We start from the raw sequence: 15,736 nt of genomic DNA, 5'->3' as shown, positions 1-15,736 counted from the left end.
TAAAAAAATAATAAATTTATAAGAGAATTACAGATATGAACAATCTTGTAATATCTTGTAATATCTTGTAATTTAATATTTGATTAAGTCTACTTGGCTTTATACATCAAAATCTTTTAATTCTGTTTTCTATGTAAAATATCAAAATAAAATTCAATTATTACAACTGGTATAATTTTTAATTTTTCATATCATACTTTTTTTTTATAAATTAATTGTAATTAATTATAATATATTGATATATGTATTCTATTATATTGTTTTTTTCTTATAGAGATTAGTGAAGATTATCTCAAAAATTTTTAATTATGTCGGACCTTACGACAAATACAGTTACGACAAATACATCTTATGACAGATGCAGTTTTGATAATATAAGCGCCGGCAGATTGCTTACACAGAATGTTACACTACCAAAGTCTCAGCCAGTACGCCTCAAAGCACTTCTAGCATGTGAAAGCGACGATGACGATGAGAGCGAAGAGAAACTCTGTCAATCTGAGGATGAGTTAGACAATTTCAAGCCTTTGCCGCAAGATGATTTTACTGAAGTCCTACAGGAATCGTCTGTACTTAAAACAAACAGTTCGTCAACGATTGAGTCAACGGACGGAGCCTTGAAAGTTACGTGTGTACTGCCAAATGAGAATCTTGAAATTGTGACTAACACTTCTATACAAAAAGGATTAAACTTTGATAGGGAACAATGTAAAGTTAGCGATATAAATTCTGAAAGTCATATTTCACTTAGCGATTCGAGTAAACTAGAGACTTGCAACTCTAAACACGAAGAAAACTCACAGGAATATCACATTGCAACAATGTTTACTTCGGGGAATCAAGCAAATACTGTTTATAATCATTCGACAAATATAACCTTACCTCCACCGTTGCTGTCAGTTTATAAAGGGGATTATAACATAGATTCAAATAAGAATTTTCAAACAATAAATAGCAATCAGTTGCATCACGAAAATGCGTATATGTCAGATATATTAAATAAAAGAAAAGAGGAATCCATGTACAGCACATCAGGAGAGAATAAGATGTTATTAACAAGGAATAGCGAGCTAAATCTAAGTAAGGATGATCAACGATATAAAGGCACATATGGTTTTATCGAGCAGGCAAATAAGAATAATAAGGAGGATTCTCAGAAGATTACGAACACTCTGTTGGAATCTGCTACTTGCATACCCCAGACGTCTGAAAACTTAATGCATGCTGTAAGACATAGTTCACAAAAAAATGTTACGAAATATGAAGCGAATGAAAAGTATACACCCGCGAAAAATACCTGTACAGAATTTAACACACCCTCTCTCAGCGAAGCGAGCAAATCATTAGCTACGATTAATCACTTGGTTTTGGAAACTCCATTAAAACATATGCAAGTTAATGTGCATCCAAGTTCGTGCACATCACATAAGCAATTGTTTCAAACTCCACAGAACAAACTATCTGGGGATCTGAATAAAAATCAAACTCCTTCTACAATATTGTCCAATTGGTATCATAATGTGGTACATACACCAATGGAAAGGAAAAACTTTCTTACGAGGGACCAAGTGCAAATATCTAAGAATGCAGTTTGTACACCTATTGTGGATAAACCTGATTCTTCGAGGTTTATAGTATACTCTAATATTATTTTACAATTTTATATATTAGAAATAAATAATGTTTAATTTATTTTTTTAACAATAAGATTGCTCTTATTTTTATAATCAAAATATATTAAATTCGTAATTATTACAAACTGTTATGAAAAATTTTATTTGACACTTATTTTTTTATTCCTTGTTAAGACTGAAAAGAAACGTCATTCTTTTATACAGATTCGAACAGTCAGAAAATATTAATTTTAAATTTCATTATTTAGATACTTTGGAATGGATGTAAAAAATGTGAGGCGGCCTTTAACAGATACGACGGTGCCCAGAGAGTCTTTGGTTCATTCTGTGGAATCAAAGATGCATACACGTTCTGAGATAAAAAGCATGACATCTGATTCACAAACACAAGAGGATAGAAATAAGAAGACAAATGGACCGTCAAATGTGAAATTAATGCAAATAGAAACAAATTATAAAGGTAAGCATTGCTATGTATCAAATTATATGTAATTAAATCTAAATTATTATGATTGCATTTTATTATGTGCGTTATTTATATTCAGATCTGAAATCGATGGAATCTATTGAGGAAATAAAGGAGAACAAACAATCTAATATGCTAGGAAATAGAAATACTGTACAAAATCAAAATGAAGGCAAACAGATAATTGGTTCCAATATGGATATAAAGATAATACATGATTCTCGAAAGCATAGTGGAGACCACAATATCATTCCGAATGCGAATTGCAAGAATTCGCATTACTCCGTCGAGAGACAAAGCAAGGACAAGACAATGCAAATCGTAGATAAAATGACAAACGTGCAGTTCACCGTACCGTTGAGCATTCCCCCGCAACAACAAGGCAAAACATTAATTATAAAAGATAAAGAGTACTTGATCCTAGGCTCCCTCGGCCGGGGAATGAGTGGCGAAGTTTTGCGAGTGCAGGATGTATCCTGCGGCGAGTTACGCGCCATCAAATGCGTTGACTTGAGCAAGATGGATAAAGACTCTGCCCAAGGCTGTTTGGATGAAATTTCCTTACTGCGTAAATTACAGGCACCCTGCATTGTCAAAATGTTCGATTAGTAAGTATATATTGTAACATTACAAATTCAAAAATAATAATTTCGTACGATGAAAACTTTTTGGAAGCTTAGTGTGGTATCTAATAAATCTAAAAATTAACGAAGTTTTTAATTTTATTTAATTGTTTCAGTCAAATCAAAGACTCTATGGTTTATGTGTTGATGGAAATGGGCGATACTGATCTTAGCCGACTTTTGAAATCCATGTCCCAAGAGAAACAAATCTCTCTTACGATGATTCTCTATTACTGGACTGAAATGCTCACAGCTGTAAAACACATACATGATAACGGTAAAAAAATAATACGCTTAATTGCAGATATATAATCATATAATCATTATATAATCATTTTCATTTTATGACAAAATACATTTTTGTGTTTAGGAGTCATACATTCAGACTTGAAACCAGGGAATTTTTTACTAGTACGAGGTCGACTCAAATTAATAGATTTTGGAATTGCCTCCAATCTAAATTCGGATATGACATCCGTTGTAAAAAATACTACGATTGGAACGTTAAATTACATTAGTCCAGAAGCCTTAATGGATATTAGTGGAAACGGGGATTCGCCTACACACAACGTTAAATACAAAGTAAGATAGGATTAAATAATTAATAATACAAAATATATTTTTTGTAATTATTTAAAGAAATATTTCGATAAAATGATTAGCTATATTAGAATCTTCACTTTAGAATCACTTCAATTAAAATCAAATTGAAATTAGATTAAAAGTTCATATCTCAATATTGAAGTTTGAAATTAAAAATTTATAAATTGAAAAATGTACAAAGTGAATAAAAATTTCCATATTTTTTGCTAACAGATAAGTTTCAAGTCAGATGTATGGTCATTGGGATGTATATTATATAGTTTGGTATATGGATATACCCCCTTCCAGCATATACGTACTCAGTGGGCAAAAGTGAATGCTATAACTAATCCGAAACCAAATATTTCGTTCTCTACTACGACAAATAGCGAAAATCGTCAGACTTATGAACGCACACCGCCTGTTTTAATCGACGTCATGCGAAAGTGTCTTCAGCACGACCCAAAAGCAAGACCCACAGTGTCACAATTGTTGCAAGTGCAATATGTGCCTTCTATGCCGAATACTGCATCCATTTCAATGCCTTCCGACATCCCAGCGAATGTTCTTGTGAAGATAAAGCATGCTTTGAATGAAGATGAATGGAGATTATTAGTCCAGGTAAGAATTTATTGTAATTCTTTTGTTCTAAAAATCTGGAGACACTGGAAGTGTCTCGGCACTAATCATGGCGCGAGACATTGTCGTGCCTTTATGCGAATTATTTTTACATGAATATACAATAAAGTATAAAAGATACTATAAAAAAGTGCATTTGTGAGAAAAAATTTTTTGTATATAAAGAGCAATTTCCTTTATCAGATGTTATCGTAAATTAGCTTAGTACTTTATAGTTTTTACTTTTAAATAGTTGTTTTTAAAATTTTAAAGAATTATAAATATTAATTTTAATATTTATAATATTTATATACAGAAAAAATTTAATTTTTTTACTTCTGTACCAAGATATTGTAATTACTTTGAATATAGAAATTGTTTTTGCTTGAATCCTGATGTTTTTAGTTACATGTAAACTATGTATAATATTTAAAAGATTGATGATTAATAAATATAATAGTTTCATTATATATTACTACTAAATAAATGATTCGATCAAAATTAATAACCTTTTATTATACTATTTTTTCAGGTGTTAGACACAAAGCGACATCATACATAATGATACTGTAATAACTTATCTATTAACATAAATGATGTACATAAAAGCATTTGTATATACATATAAGAGACGTTATGCAATGAGGCGCAAATATACAGAATTGTGACATACAAAGAAGGCTAATGATAAAAATAATATACATATATAGAAATACATTTATATAAAAAGAGAAATATAAGACCCCGAATAGAGATTATAATTAAAACTGCAATGAATTATGCTTACCTACGTATTATAAAGTTTTGTATATTAACAGCACTATATCATGAGTTATTTGTTAAATTAAAATATCTCAGTTTATTATCTCACATTCCTGCATACAAAAAAATCATTATTCGAGAATGTTATGTATAGTAACCGGCACATTTATTTTGCAAATTATGCAAATTACTTAGAATATGGATTAAATGTTTATCCATTAGCGACCCCATTGCTTAGTAACATCAAAAAGGATGAGTAGCTTCAACTCTTTCGCTGCATCGAAGTTCATTTTTGAAAAATTAAAAGTGATGTAAAACTATATAAATTCTATTTTTATATATGCCAAATAATGAATTAGCATGTAGTTTATTTCAGCTTCGACTTAATGATCTCGATTAAAAAATAAAATTTCATATAAATACACATGTATGTTTTTTTATTTAACCACAAATAATTGTCGAAATAAGTATTTATAAATATATACAAATGTTATCTTTATAATTCAAATACTTGATGTCAAAAATAAAATAAGTTGCACATATTACACAATAAAAAATGATATGAAAGACTTTTCATTAATGTAGATTATAATTGTTTTATCTTTTAAATAACACAAAAATAATATTCTTTTTTGTAAATTATTAATATAAAAATTTATTAATATAAAATTATCAAGAAAGAAGAATTACTTGATCGTAATCACAGATCAATATTTCATGTGTCACATGAAAACTTTTCAAGCCTGTCGATTGGTTGCAGAACAGAGAAGTTCTCGGATCTTTCAATTCTGCAGTTAATCAATACATTTAAAAAGTTTGTCATGCAACACATGAAATATTAGGTTAATATTTGTTTTTACGGTATTTTTTTACGTTGTGTATATACATATTTAGAACGTATGTGATGAATTAAAATTTCATAAATTCTTATCATACTTACAAATTGCAAAATGATAACAATTTATACCGTAAGGAGCAGCGAAAGAATTAAAAAGTACTAATCAAATCAGTATTGCGCACTTATACACAATTTATGCAAGAAACATAAGCTATCAATTTACATATAACTGAGATAGATAAACAACAAAAAGCGAGTGTGCATTTTTTTCTTGTTTGTATCATAATCGATGAATTATGCACGAACTCATTTCAAACATAGATATTCAACGCCACAGAAAAATATACTGTATTGGTTTTTTTTGTAGATATGCCATATAAAACACAAAAAGTCTTTATTTTTCACCTGTAATACCAACGATTTTCAATGACGGCTCTTTTTTCATATATTGTATTCTCGGCGTCGCGATCACGCCGTGTACAGGATCAATGAGTGAGCTGCCAATATTGCAACAATTTTTCTCCTTTCGGCAGTGCCATAGAGCTTGGTCTTTCGAATGTCAGCATGATTTCTTTGATTTTGTTTTTCAATTCGCTTTCAAAGAGATGACCTCCAGTGCGTTCTAATGCCGATGCCATGTCGTACTCAACAGAAGGCAGTGGCTCACGAATGAAACGCGCAGCGCTGGCGATGCTGGGTAAAATATGCCACTGCAATGCCCGGATCTCCCAGAGACTGCTGAGCAATGCGTTGCTCAGCAATGGGTCACGCTCTTCCATGAGAAACGGATCGCCGGCTCCGGTGCTCGCATTTGAAGGAGCTTCACCACCCTGCGGATGATCTATCAGCCTCTTCAGTCCTGGATGTCGAAGCAACAGATTACCCACAAAAAGTAGAATTATCAAAATATCCTCTGGTGGTGCGACTAATGTTAGACGTGCGAGTCGTTTCGCGAATGCTGCTACTAATGCTTCTGGTAGATGTCTAAAAAAAGAAAAGAATTTTCAGATAATTTTATGTGAAATTATATTCGATTCTTTGTTTTATTCTATAATTTTCTCAATTCATGGAATAGGATTACATTTGTGCGTATTTGTCGTATGACAAATTTTTCAAGCCTGTTGATTGGCTATGGAATAGAAAGATACGAGAATTTCTCTGTCCTGTAGCCTTTGTCGTACAATAAAAACGCACATAGTGCCACTCCTGATATATGCGGTTCTGCCATAATCATAAAATACTTACGTAGAACTGAGAAATAGATCGGACAAGTAGAACAGACGAGCTTTATACTTCGTATGAAAGATCTCAGGCTCAAACATCGAATACAACTTGGTAAAAATATTTGGATATTCTAAATTGTGTTTGGTGACAAGTATAAATACGCCTTGCAGTGCGAGCACTCCAACAGGACCGTCTGCGTCTAGGGAGTCCATCAAAAAGTCGGTTAATAATATCGGTTTTTCTAAATGCGACATGACTCGTTCCAATAAAACTATTAGCAACTGTTTGTGCAATTGCGGCGTTAATTCCCAGTGCATAATGCAAGCCCAGACTTTGTTTAATGCGCGTTTAACGTTGGATTGATCCCACGTAAATGCAGCATCTAGTGCAAAAAAAAATTTAAGATACATTATACGTTAATGAAATCAAAATTTGAGATAACGTAAACTATGTAATATTTAATATAACTTATATTACCTTGTTGCAGTCCACACAAAAGTTCTTTATGTTCTGATACTTTTGATGCTGAAATATACGAACATCAATTGTATTACTATTTGTATTATTTATATTTGTAAGATCATAAATATAAAATTAATAAACAAAAAACTATGAATCTATTTCAGTTAAAAACTTAAAGGATCAAGGTTAAGCATTGTAAATATTTGAAGACTTATTAGCAGCACTAGCGTTTAATTGAATACTTCATATATTTATACAAAGATTGCAATATTGTATAATAAAACAGTTAAAGAAATATACTTATATAGAGTATATAATTGGATTATTTTATATAATAACTCAAAATTTAAAGAAAAAAAGATTTACCTTCTTCTTCTTTTGGCAGTGGTATTTTATCTATAAGTTCCAGAAGATTCTTTATATAAACTTCCTTCGGTTGTCTTTTCGGGGTGAGAGAAGGTAGACATCTCCATGTATAATACAAAACATCAGGACAGCTGGTGATCTCTTGGAATCTCGATATTAAATTAGTATTGTCCTTTTCAGGAGACAGTAGAGTCATTAGAATAGGTTTTAAACGATGCAGGGGAAAGTGATATCCTGGATTATCGCGTGGCTCCATTACAGCTTTACCCTCTTCAGCCATTAGCTTCATCGCAGTAGTAAGGGCTTGCAATTGAATAACCAATCGACTTTTCTCCATAGATATTAGTACTTTTTTCCAAACTTCTTCGTAGCAATTTCTCAGCCAAGTAGTATAGCGAGATTCTGGACTAGGTTCTATTTCATATATAATATAATTGTACAATATTAAAATATAAATCCTTAAACATATAGTTTTGTAGAAATCTTTTGCATATAATACAAAATGTAATAATAACTTTATTCTTTGTGGTTGCAGTATCATACTTTCTTAAAATAAAATAGAAACAATTAAACATCAAAGAGGAAAAAAATTAAAAGTCCAAGAAATTCAATTACCAACTTAAAACCTGTTTCTTTTTTTAATTAAATTTTTTTATACTTCATCTTCCCTTCCTTTCTGTTCACATTGGAGAGAGAAAAAAAAGATGAACAGAGAGCAAGAAGTTCAAGTAAAAAGAAATAATCTTTTAAATATTATTCCTATTTATCTTTGTCTATCTACAACCAACATAAAAAGTAAAACAAGTTGTTCAATCTTACCCGAAATGGTAAGGGCTATCGTACTCTCCATATACATATCACCGCGCTTCAATACTTCCACGAATATCGTTTCTATTGTAAGCAGGCACGAAGAAGTAGCTTCCTACAAATTAAAACAGAGCTCTTTGGATGTTCTTAATGTTAAATACGTTCATTTCCTAAATTCAGGCACCAGGAAACGCATAAACCGAGTGTCGGCGTGGTTCTACTTACGTCCCAGTGGCTGATTATCTCTAACAGGTTGTTTGCGTGCTTCCGCGAGGCGAGAAACTCTTGGGCCCGCTGCCGCAGCATCCTTGACATCATCCTCTGGCCCGTGGAGGCACCCGGTAAATTCGATGCATCCGTCATCGCTATTTAATCTTACCACGCCGTTCTCGAGAGAAACTTTGCGGAAACTACGCTGACGGCAGCAGGCAGCCGAGAACGTTTGACGGTGGACAGCTGTTCCGGCGCCGCTATCGTTCACAGAGTATCACGCGTCTTTGACATAAAGGCGACTGTAAAAAATCACCACGTCTGGTGGTCTGGTCCCGTCGTCTTCCAGATTAAGTTAGGTCAAATTAGGGTTAGATCAAGAAGATGAAGTTAGGGTTAGGTTAGGTTGAAGCATGCGCTGTATTGTTCTCGTGGCAATCGTGGCCGGTGGCACTTAAATGGATTTTCAAGCTCCTATCATACTGATTTGCATTGAAAACGAAGAAGCCGAGGTGGGATTTGGACAAATATTTCCTTGTTCTAATTGGTACAATCATGGTGTTCAATGTTTCAAGTGATGTGATACGAACTTAAAATCTCGTGGAAAATTTCGAACTTGTTGCTGTTAATTATAAAAATAATTAATAATGGTTATTTTCTTGACATTCAACACATTTGTGATAAAAATTACAATACACTAATGTGTATTGAGAAATATATGTATATACTTGAATGAGAAATTATGTAATTATTAATACTTATGCTCTTTAGTATTCTGCATGTTAACCCTGTTATGTCACATTCGCGCGGCACGAAGTTGTATTTTCAGTGTCATGCTCATTATACATTAGACTCACGACATCAACTCTGTGAATCTGAAAACATTATCTTGTATTAATTACACATTATTCGTAAAGAACTTTGTATAATCAGGTATGTTCTCAATTATTTGTTAATTTGATGTCCTTTTCTACCAATGTATTCTATCAGTGTAGAAAACTCAATTTAATCTTGATTAAACTTATGTTTCGTTTGTTTTTTTAGAATTGCCTTTTTTAACATAATTTAATTTTAATCATGATTTAAATAATTTCATCTTTTTCTAAGAATTAGACGAAGATGAACAATAAATTGAACCAAAATAAAAATTAATCTACATTAGTAGAAACATGTATTAGAAAAAGATAAGATATAAGTTAAGAGATAGAGTTAATATATATTGATAAAAATAGATATTAAAGAGAACTTCTAATGCACGAGAGGTATTTTATTGTGTAGCTGAGTTACTTTTGTAACCATTTTATTTTTATGTAATTGTACTTATATATATTTGCATTGCTTTTAAGTTATTATATACAGTTATAGTTATTTATTTTTAAGTTATTATATATTATTTATTTGAAGTATGTGTAGGTTCAATTAGTCATCTAGATATCAAACTGATAAAATCAAGTAGTGTGTATCTATAAGAAGAATTACTGTGGACTTTTATTGCAAGCGAACAACAAATTAGAACATAATGAAGATGACAACAGTTCTAGCTAAACACACTCTTCACAGTGGAATTTTTCATCCTGTCTTACGAGAATGGCAGTCACCAAATGTTGAGATCACTATTAATAATCTTATGTATCCAATATTTGTTTCGTAAGTAGTGCATATGTGATTACTGTATGTGTGATATGTACAAATATACATATGTTTTTTAAATTAAATTTATTGGCAGTCTACAAATATGATCTATATGTTTAAACATATAGATATGTTAATCCAAATAGGATGGATTCTAAGTACTGTACAAGATTTTAAAGAATTATTTCTCACATAAATTTAAGATGAAAACTTCATATGTTTGAAACAGCTTAGTTTAAAGATACAGAGTATTAAAATTGAAGAAACGTTTTTTTTAATTTTTGAAAATCACTTGAGTTATTTTGATATTAAACTATATAAATTATATTAAAATAATTTGAGAGTAATTTTTGTAATTTTTAGAAAAAAACCAAACTTTTTCTTTATCTTTGACAATCTGTATCTTTGAAAACTGTATTTTTGAAAGCCATTTCTCAAATGTATGGTCACAAAATTTTCATCTTTTGAACTTGTATGATAAATTACCCCTTAAAATCTTGTAGAGTACTTAGTATCCATCCTATATATAATATATATATATATATATATATATATATGCAGGGTGTATATCTATTTTAAGAGGTTTTAACCGTCGGTCGGGCACCTTGCGTAATGCTAATGCTTGCAGTGTAACTTGCAAGCTTTATAACTCGAAAAGTACTTAATGAAAATGAAGTTAATTATAGTTTTGGAAAGTTCTCGAAGTAAGCTACAAGAATACATAATGAAAAATGGAGTTTCGTTTAAAAAATTCAAAGTGACCTTGCCCTGACTTTGACGACGCCTAAAATCAAACTAATGCCATCATCTTATGTCTCCCTCAAAGTTCCAAAGCTTTTGTCTGAAACATTTTTCCTTAATTTGCACTGTTCAAAAAATATTTGAGATGATCGATTAAAATAGGATACTCTGTGTATGTACACACACACGCACGCGCGCGCGCGCACACACACACACACACAAATCAAGCTATATTACATGTATACACATTTATTTATGCTTGATACAATACATAAAACTTTTATATATGATTGTAGGGATGCAGAAGATGCTAAAGAATCTATTAATAGCATGCCTGGTGTATATCGCTATGGAATTAATCAGTTAGAAAAGATGTTACAGCCTTTGGTTGCAAAAGGTTTGCAATCTGTTTTATTATTTGGTGTAACACAATATCTCGAAAAGGTAACATTTATAAAGCATATTGTATTTTTTTTAAACTGTACAGAATATCATAAAAGATTATAGAATATCATTCTATAATTTAATTATTTTATTATAACTTTAGTTCAATATTATTAAATATTTAATTAGGGAAGATTTATAATAAAAGAGTTCTATTTAAAAATTTAATTAGAAAGCTTTTGATTTTAGGATGAGATTGGAAGCAATGCCGATAGTGCAAGGAATCCTATTATTCAGGCTTTACCATTATTGCGAGAAAAGTTTCCTAATCTATTAATAGCATGTGATGTTTGTTTATGTCCATATACAAATCATGGACATTGTGGTATTCTCAACAGTGATGGTAGTATAAATAATGCAAATAGTATCCAGCGGATTGCTGAAGTTGCAGTATCATACGCAAAAGCTGGTAATATATTGTTTTTGCTGAAAATTGTTCCTAATGTGTAAGTATGTAATTATATTTTATAATTGTTAATGATACGTTACAGGCGCCCAAATTATTGCACCATCTGATATGATGGATGGTAGAATTAGTGCAATAAAGCAAGGTCTAGCTGCCGCTGGATTTTCCAATAAAGTAGCAGTTTTATCATACGCTGTAAAATTTGCATCAGGACTTTACGGTCCTTTCCGAGACGCATCACAATCTGTACCAAAATTTGGCGATCGCAAGTGCTACCAGTTGCCTCCTGGGAGTAATGGGTTGGCAGCCAGAGCTGCTGTAAGGTTTTAATATTCTTACTTACTATACACTTATACTACTATAAGATAATAACAAAACTACGAGTCGAATATTTATATTTTGCAATTATATTAAAGGATATTGAATGAGAGATAAAATATTAAAACATTCTGATTTGATAGATTTTATTTTATCTTGCGCGTCCTATATTATAAAAATAATTGTTATTTTTTAAATTTTAAATGTGATATATATATATATATATATATATATATATATATATGCAAATATGTTATGTGTATATAATATACAGAATATTTATTTTATTTTTCTAAAGGCAAGAGACGTAAATGAAGGAGCAGATATGCTGATGGTGAAACCAGGATTGCCTTATTTGGATGTAATGCGATATACAAAGGATGCACATCCAGAATATCCTTTATTTGTATATCAAGTATCAGGAGAATACGCTATGCTGTATCATGGTGCACAAAATGGTGCAATCAACTTAGAGAATGTACTCAACGAGATATTGCTTTCTATGAGAAGAGCGGGCGCTGATTGTATTATAACATACTTTACGCCATTAATTTTGGATATGTTGCAACGGAAAAGCAAGTTATAATTAGTTACAATTAGAAATTAGCATAAAATAAGAAAATAAATTGTGGAATTTAAATGGCATGTATATAAAAATTATATGCAAAAATTTTTATATTAAGATAGCATCCTCCATTTGTTTCTCGAGCAGAGTTTGCTCTCTAAAATTATAGGATTATTAGAATTATTAGGATTTCTTTAAAATTTTCAGTCTTAATTTTTAGTCAATTTTTTTATAATCAATTCAATTTAATCAATTTTTGTGTCTGTCGAAATTAGTCTCAGTTTTTCTCAATGAAGATTATGAATGAAAATTCAGTTTTTATTTGAATATGCAATGATGCCTGTTTGGAAACTCTTCAACAATATTGAGAAACAAATAGTCATTAAATATTCAATCAGTTTATTAATGTTACATTATTAATGTTATTCATAAGTGTTTCTAACAAATCTAATTTTTGAAAAACATCTCGGGAATCATCTGTTGAATAATGATGATATGGATCAAATATTGCATGACGTGAATTAAAAACTAATTCTTGAAGATTATTAACACTAAAGACTACTTATAATAAGCGTTCATTTGTTTCAAGTAATTTTCAATTTCTTTGATGCATTACTTCAAAATACTTTTTGATTTCTTCATTTATATCCTATCAACAACTTGAAATAATTATTGGCTATTTCTTAATCTCATCATTAATGTTTAAGTATTATCTGTTATCAAATCTTTTGAGAGTTTCTTTGTTGTAAATACTTAAACATTAATCCACTTTAAATTATTATTTTTTTTAAATTTTAATTCATCATTTGGACAATTATTTTTTACAAGCATGAAAAAACAATTATACAGAAAATTATTGCACATTGCATTATTTTACGCCATCATAAAAATCATTAAATTATTAATACATCAGTTAACTAATTATAGAAAATTAAATTATAGAAAATTATAGAAAATTATAGAAAAAGAAAAGTATAGGATAACATACATAAAATTAATTTGTATATTTTTAAATATATTTTAATGAACTAACAATAAGTACAAATTTTATCAATTATTTTAAATCTTAATTCAACGATGTGATGTCACGTTTTATCATTCATATGTAGATTTGTCTCTGTGTTAGTGAAATAATATCGTAGTACAATGCGTAAAGATGTTCCATTTAATTCACTACCTATGGTAACGGATAGATACCGTTAGACTAAATGATGCCACGGTGCGTGCAAACTCAGATCGGAATGATGCAACCCGTTCCAATCGTCATCATCTTTTTTTTTCCATGTAGCCTTATACAAAACTTCCGTAATTTTGTAAAACAAATTCTTATTATTTTGACAGGAAGATTAGAAAAATGCGTATATCAATAGATTAAAACTGTTGATACATCACAGTAGATAGATAATATAATAAGACAAAACTAAAGCGAACTTTTATACGATTTATTTATACTTTTATAATTATCTTTACAATTATTTTTTTTCTTTTGATTATTAAAATGAAAAATTATGTTATATATTAAAAATGTTGATACATCACAATAGATAATATAATAAGACAAAACTAAAGCGAACTTTTATACGATTTATCTATACTTTTATAATTATCTTTACAATTATTTTTTTTCTTTTGATTATTAAAATGAAAAATTATGTTATATATTAATGTTATCCAGTATATTGAATATTTAGTATCACATCGTGATATTTACGTATAATAAATAGTAATTGTATAAATAAAAAACTTTACAGTTTTATTAAAAATTATATAATTATATTTATAGAATATTTTTGAGGAATATATATGTTCAGTATTTTATGATTGTTTTATAATGATACGAATATAACAATTTATTTTCAAATATTTCATGAGACCTTATATTGAAGCATTTATAAATAATATTTATGTAAAAATTAGGAAAACAGAGAAGTTCTTATTGAAATTTTACAGCAATCCGATAATAACTTGTTCAATCTTATGTTATAGAAAATATATTTTTTCCATTCAATAAATAAAGCATCTTTTTTCCAATATAATAAAAGTATTTATTTCATATTGTTTCTAACATGAATTAACAATTTTGCAAAAAAAATATATCAAAAGCTATATAAAAATAGCTGCGATTTTGTATCTTTTTGCATTATTTGCTTAAATAACTGATTTATTCTGTATTGCTATTAACAAATAATAATAATCATAATAATAAATTAAAAGACAAATGTATATACATTTCTATTACGGTCTTTGCACCAGGATTTGCGACGATCTTTCACGTCCCTGCAAAAGTGATTCAACTTATGAAATACAATCGCGTTGATGCAACTGTTCTTATTCAAATACGATGGATCCGGCTTCCTTTCTTTACATGAATAAAAATGATATTATTTATTCATTTATTTAAAATATTCTTTTTAACTTATTCAAATCATTTATTATTGTTTATTCAAATCTTTTTTTATTTGTCGTTAGCTATATGTTAAACATTCCATCGAAAATATTCATTTTTCTTTTGTTGAAAATTCTTTCGAATAAAATTTTTATATTTATAACACGTTTAAAAGAAATGGATGCTGCATCCGTTTTTTTAAAGCAGATTAATCAACAAATTAATAATTTAAAATTAGTAATATATATAGCATATGCTTAACAAAATGTAATGTAAGATATGCAAAAATTGTACTCATAATCATAATTTAAGAATTATTTCCGAGAAAAGATGTTATATATATGGCCATATTTTATGTCTAATTATATATAATTCTTATCGTGATGTAAAAATTCGTTTGGTTTTTTAAAATAATTTTGTCCTATAAAATTTGAACACATTTAGATTGTATTAGAATCATTTTTCAATATTAAAGTTTCCGTAAGTATGTGGAAATGTTCATTGGTATGAATTAATTTATAAATATTGTAATTATAAAATTAATTTCTTTGAAGATAGCTAAAAAATGAGCCAAAACATATAAGCAGATTATTTAATAAAAACTGTGTTGTATCCACATTGTTTTGCGCAACAATTACTGCGTCTTCTATTT

The 15,736-nt window shown here is 29.5% G+C and overlaps 3 protein-coding genes across 4 annotated transcripts; 2 read left to right on the top strand and 1 right to left on the bottom strand.

Moving 5' to 3' along the window:
* The first annotated feature begins 308 nt into the window (after nt 1–308).
* Nucleotides 309–4,775, top strand: LOC108692904 (probable serine/threonine-protein kinase mps1). Its single transcript, XM_018201475.1, has 7 exons — nt 309–1,627; nt 1,883–2,094; nt 2,180–2,708; nt 2,840–3,000; nt 3,094–3,305; nt 3,540–3,926; nt 4,456–4,775. Exons 1-7 carry the CDS (start codon nt 309–311, stop codon nt 4,483–4,485), a joined length of 2,850 nt encoding a protein of 949 aa, XP_018056964.1. The 3' UTR covers nt 4,486–4,775.
* Nucleotides 4,776–5,708: 933 nt separating this feature from the next.
* Nucleotides 5,709–8,927, bottom strand: LOC108692970 (nucleolar complex protein 4 homolog B). Its single transcript, XM_018201565.1, has 6 exons — nt 8,608–8,927; nt 8,395–8,497; nt 7,576–7,989; nt 7,225–7,272; nt 6,769–7,129; nt 5,709–6,507 (listed from the first exon to the last, which is right to left on the bottom strand). The coding sequence occupies exons 1-6, from the start codon at nt 8,743–8,745 to the stop codon at nt 6,009–6,011; spliced, it is 1,563 nt and encodes a 520-aa protein (XP_018057054.1). The 5' UTR covers nt 8,746–8,927; the 3' UTR covers nt 5,709–6,008.
* Nucleotides 8,922–12,734, top strand: LOC108692971 (delta-aminolevulinic acid dehydratase). Of its 2 annotated transcripts, none has more exons than XM_018201566.1 (6): nt 8,922–9,525; nt 10,006–10,239; nt 11,262–11,409; nt 11,599–11,818; nt 11,901–12,133; nt 12,432–12,734. In XM_018201566.1, the coding sequence occupies exons 2-6, from the start codon at nt 10,112–10,114 to the stop codon at nt 12,717–12,719; spliced, it is 1,017 nt and encodes a 338-aa protein (XP_018057055.1). In that variant the 5' UTR covers nt 8,922–9,525; nt 10,006–10,111; the 3' UTR covers nt 12,720–12,734. The 2 variants fall into 2 exon arrangements, with proteins under 2 accessions (XP_018057055.1, XP_018057056.1); XM_018201567.1 differs by having other exon boundaries at nt 9,997–10,239.
* The last annotated feature ends 3,002 nt before the right edge of the window (nt 12,735–15,736 follow it).

This window comes from Atta colombica, unplaced genomic scaffold, assembly GCF_001594045.1.
Source record: "Atta colombica isolate Treedump-2 unplaced genomic scaffold, Acol1.0 scaffold83, whole genome shotgun sequence".
Taxonomy (NCBI): Eukaryota; Metazoa; Arthropoda; class Insecta; order Hymenoptera; family Formicidae; genus Atta; species Atta colombica.
Note: the sequence above shows the minus strand (reverse complement) of the source record. Positions and strands in the feature narration are given on the sequence as shown.

Excerpts from the sequence above, each read along its gene's own strand:
- LOC108692904 (XM_018201475.1), top strand. The coding sequence starts at position 309 with ATGTCGGACCTTACGACAAATACAGTTACGACAAATACATCTTATGAC. Across the intron at positions 2,709-2,839 it reads ATTGTCAAAATGTTCGATTA|TCAAATCAAAGACTCTATGG; the intron begins GTAAGTATATAT and ends TAATTGTTTCAG. Across the intron at positions 3,001-3,093 it reads AAAACACATACATGATAACG|GAGTCATACATTCAGACTTG; the intron begins GTAAAAAAATAA and ends TTTTGTGTTTAG.
- LOC108692970 (XM_018201565.1), bottom strand. The coding sequence starts at position 8,745 with ATGACGGATGCATCGAATTTACCGGGTGCCTCCACGGGCCAGAGGATG. Across the intron at positions 7,273-7,575 it reads ACTGCCAAAAGAAGAAGAAG|CATCAAAAGTATCAGAACAT; the intron begins GTAAATCTTTTT and ends CGTATATTTCAG. Across the intron at positions 6,508-6,768 it reads GATCTATTTCTCAGTTCTAC|ACATCTACCAGAAGCATTAG; the intron begins GTAAGTATTTTA and ends TTCTTTTTTTAG.
- LOC108692971 (XM_018201566.1), top strand. The coding sequence starts at position 10,112 with ATGAAGATGACAACAGTTCTAGCTAAACACACTCTTCACAGTGGAATT. Across the intron at positions 11,410-11,598 it reads TAACACAATATCTCGAAAAG|GATGAGATTGGAAGCAATGC; the intron begins GTAACATTTATA and ends TTTTGATTTTAG. Across the intron at positions 11,819-11,900 it reads AGTATCATACGCAAAAGCTG|GCGCCCAAATTATTGCACCA; the intron begins GTAATATATTGT and ends GATACGTTACAG.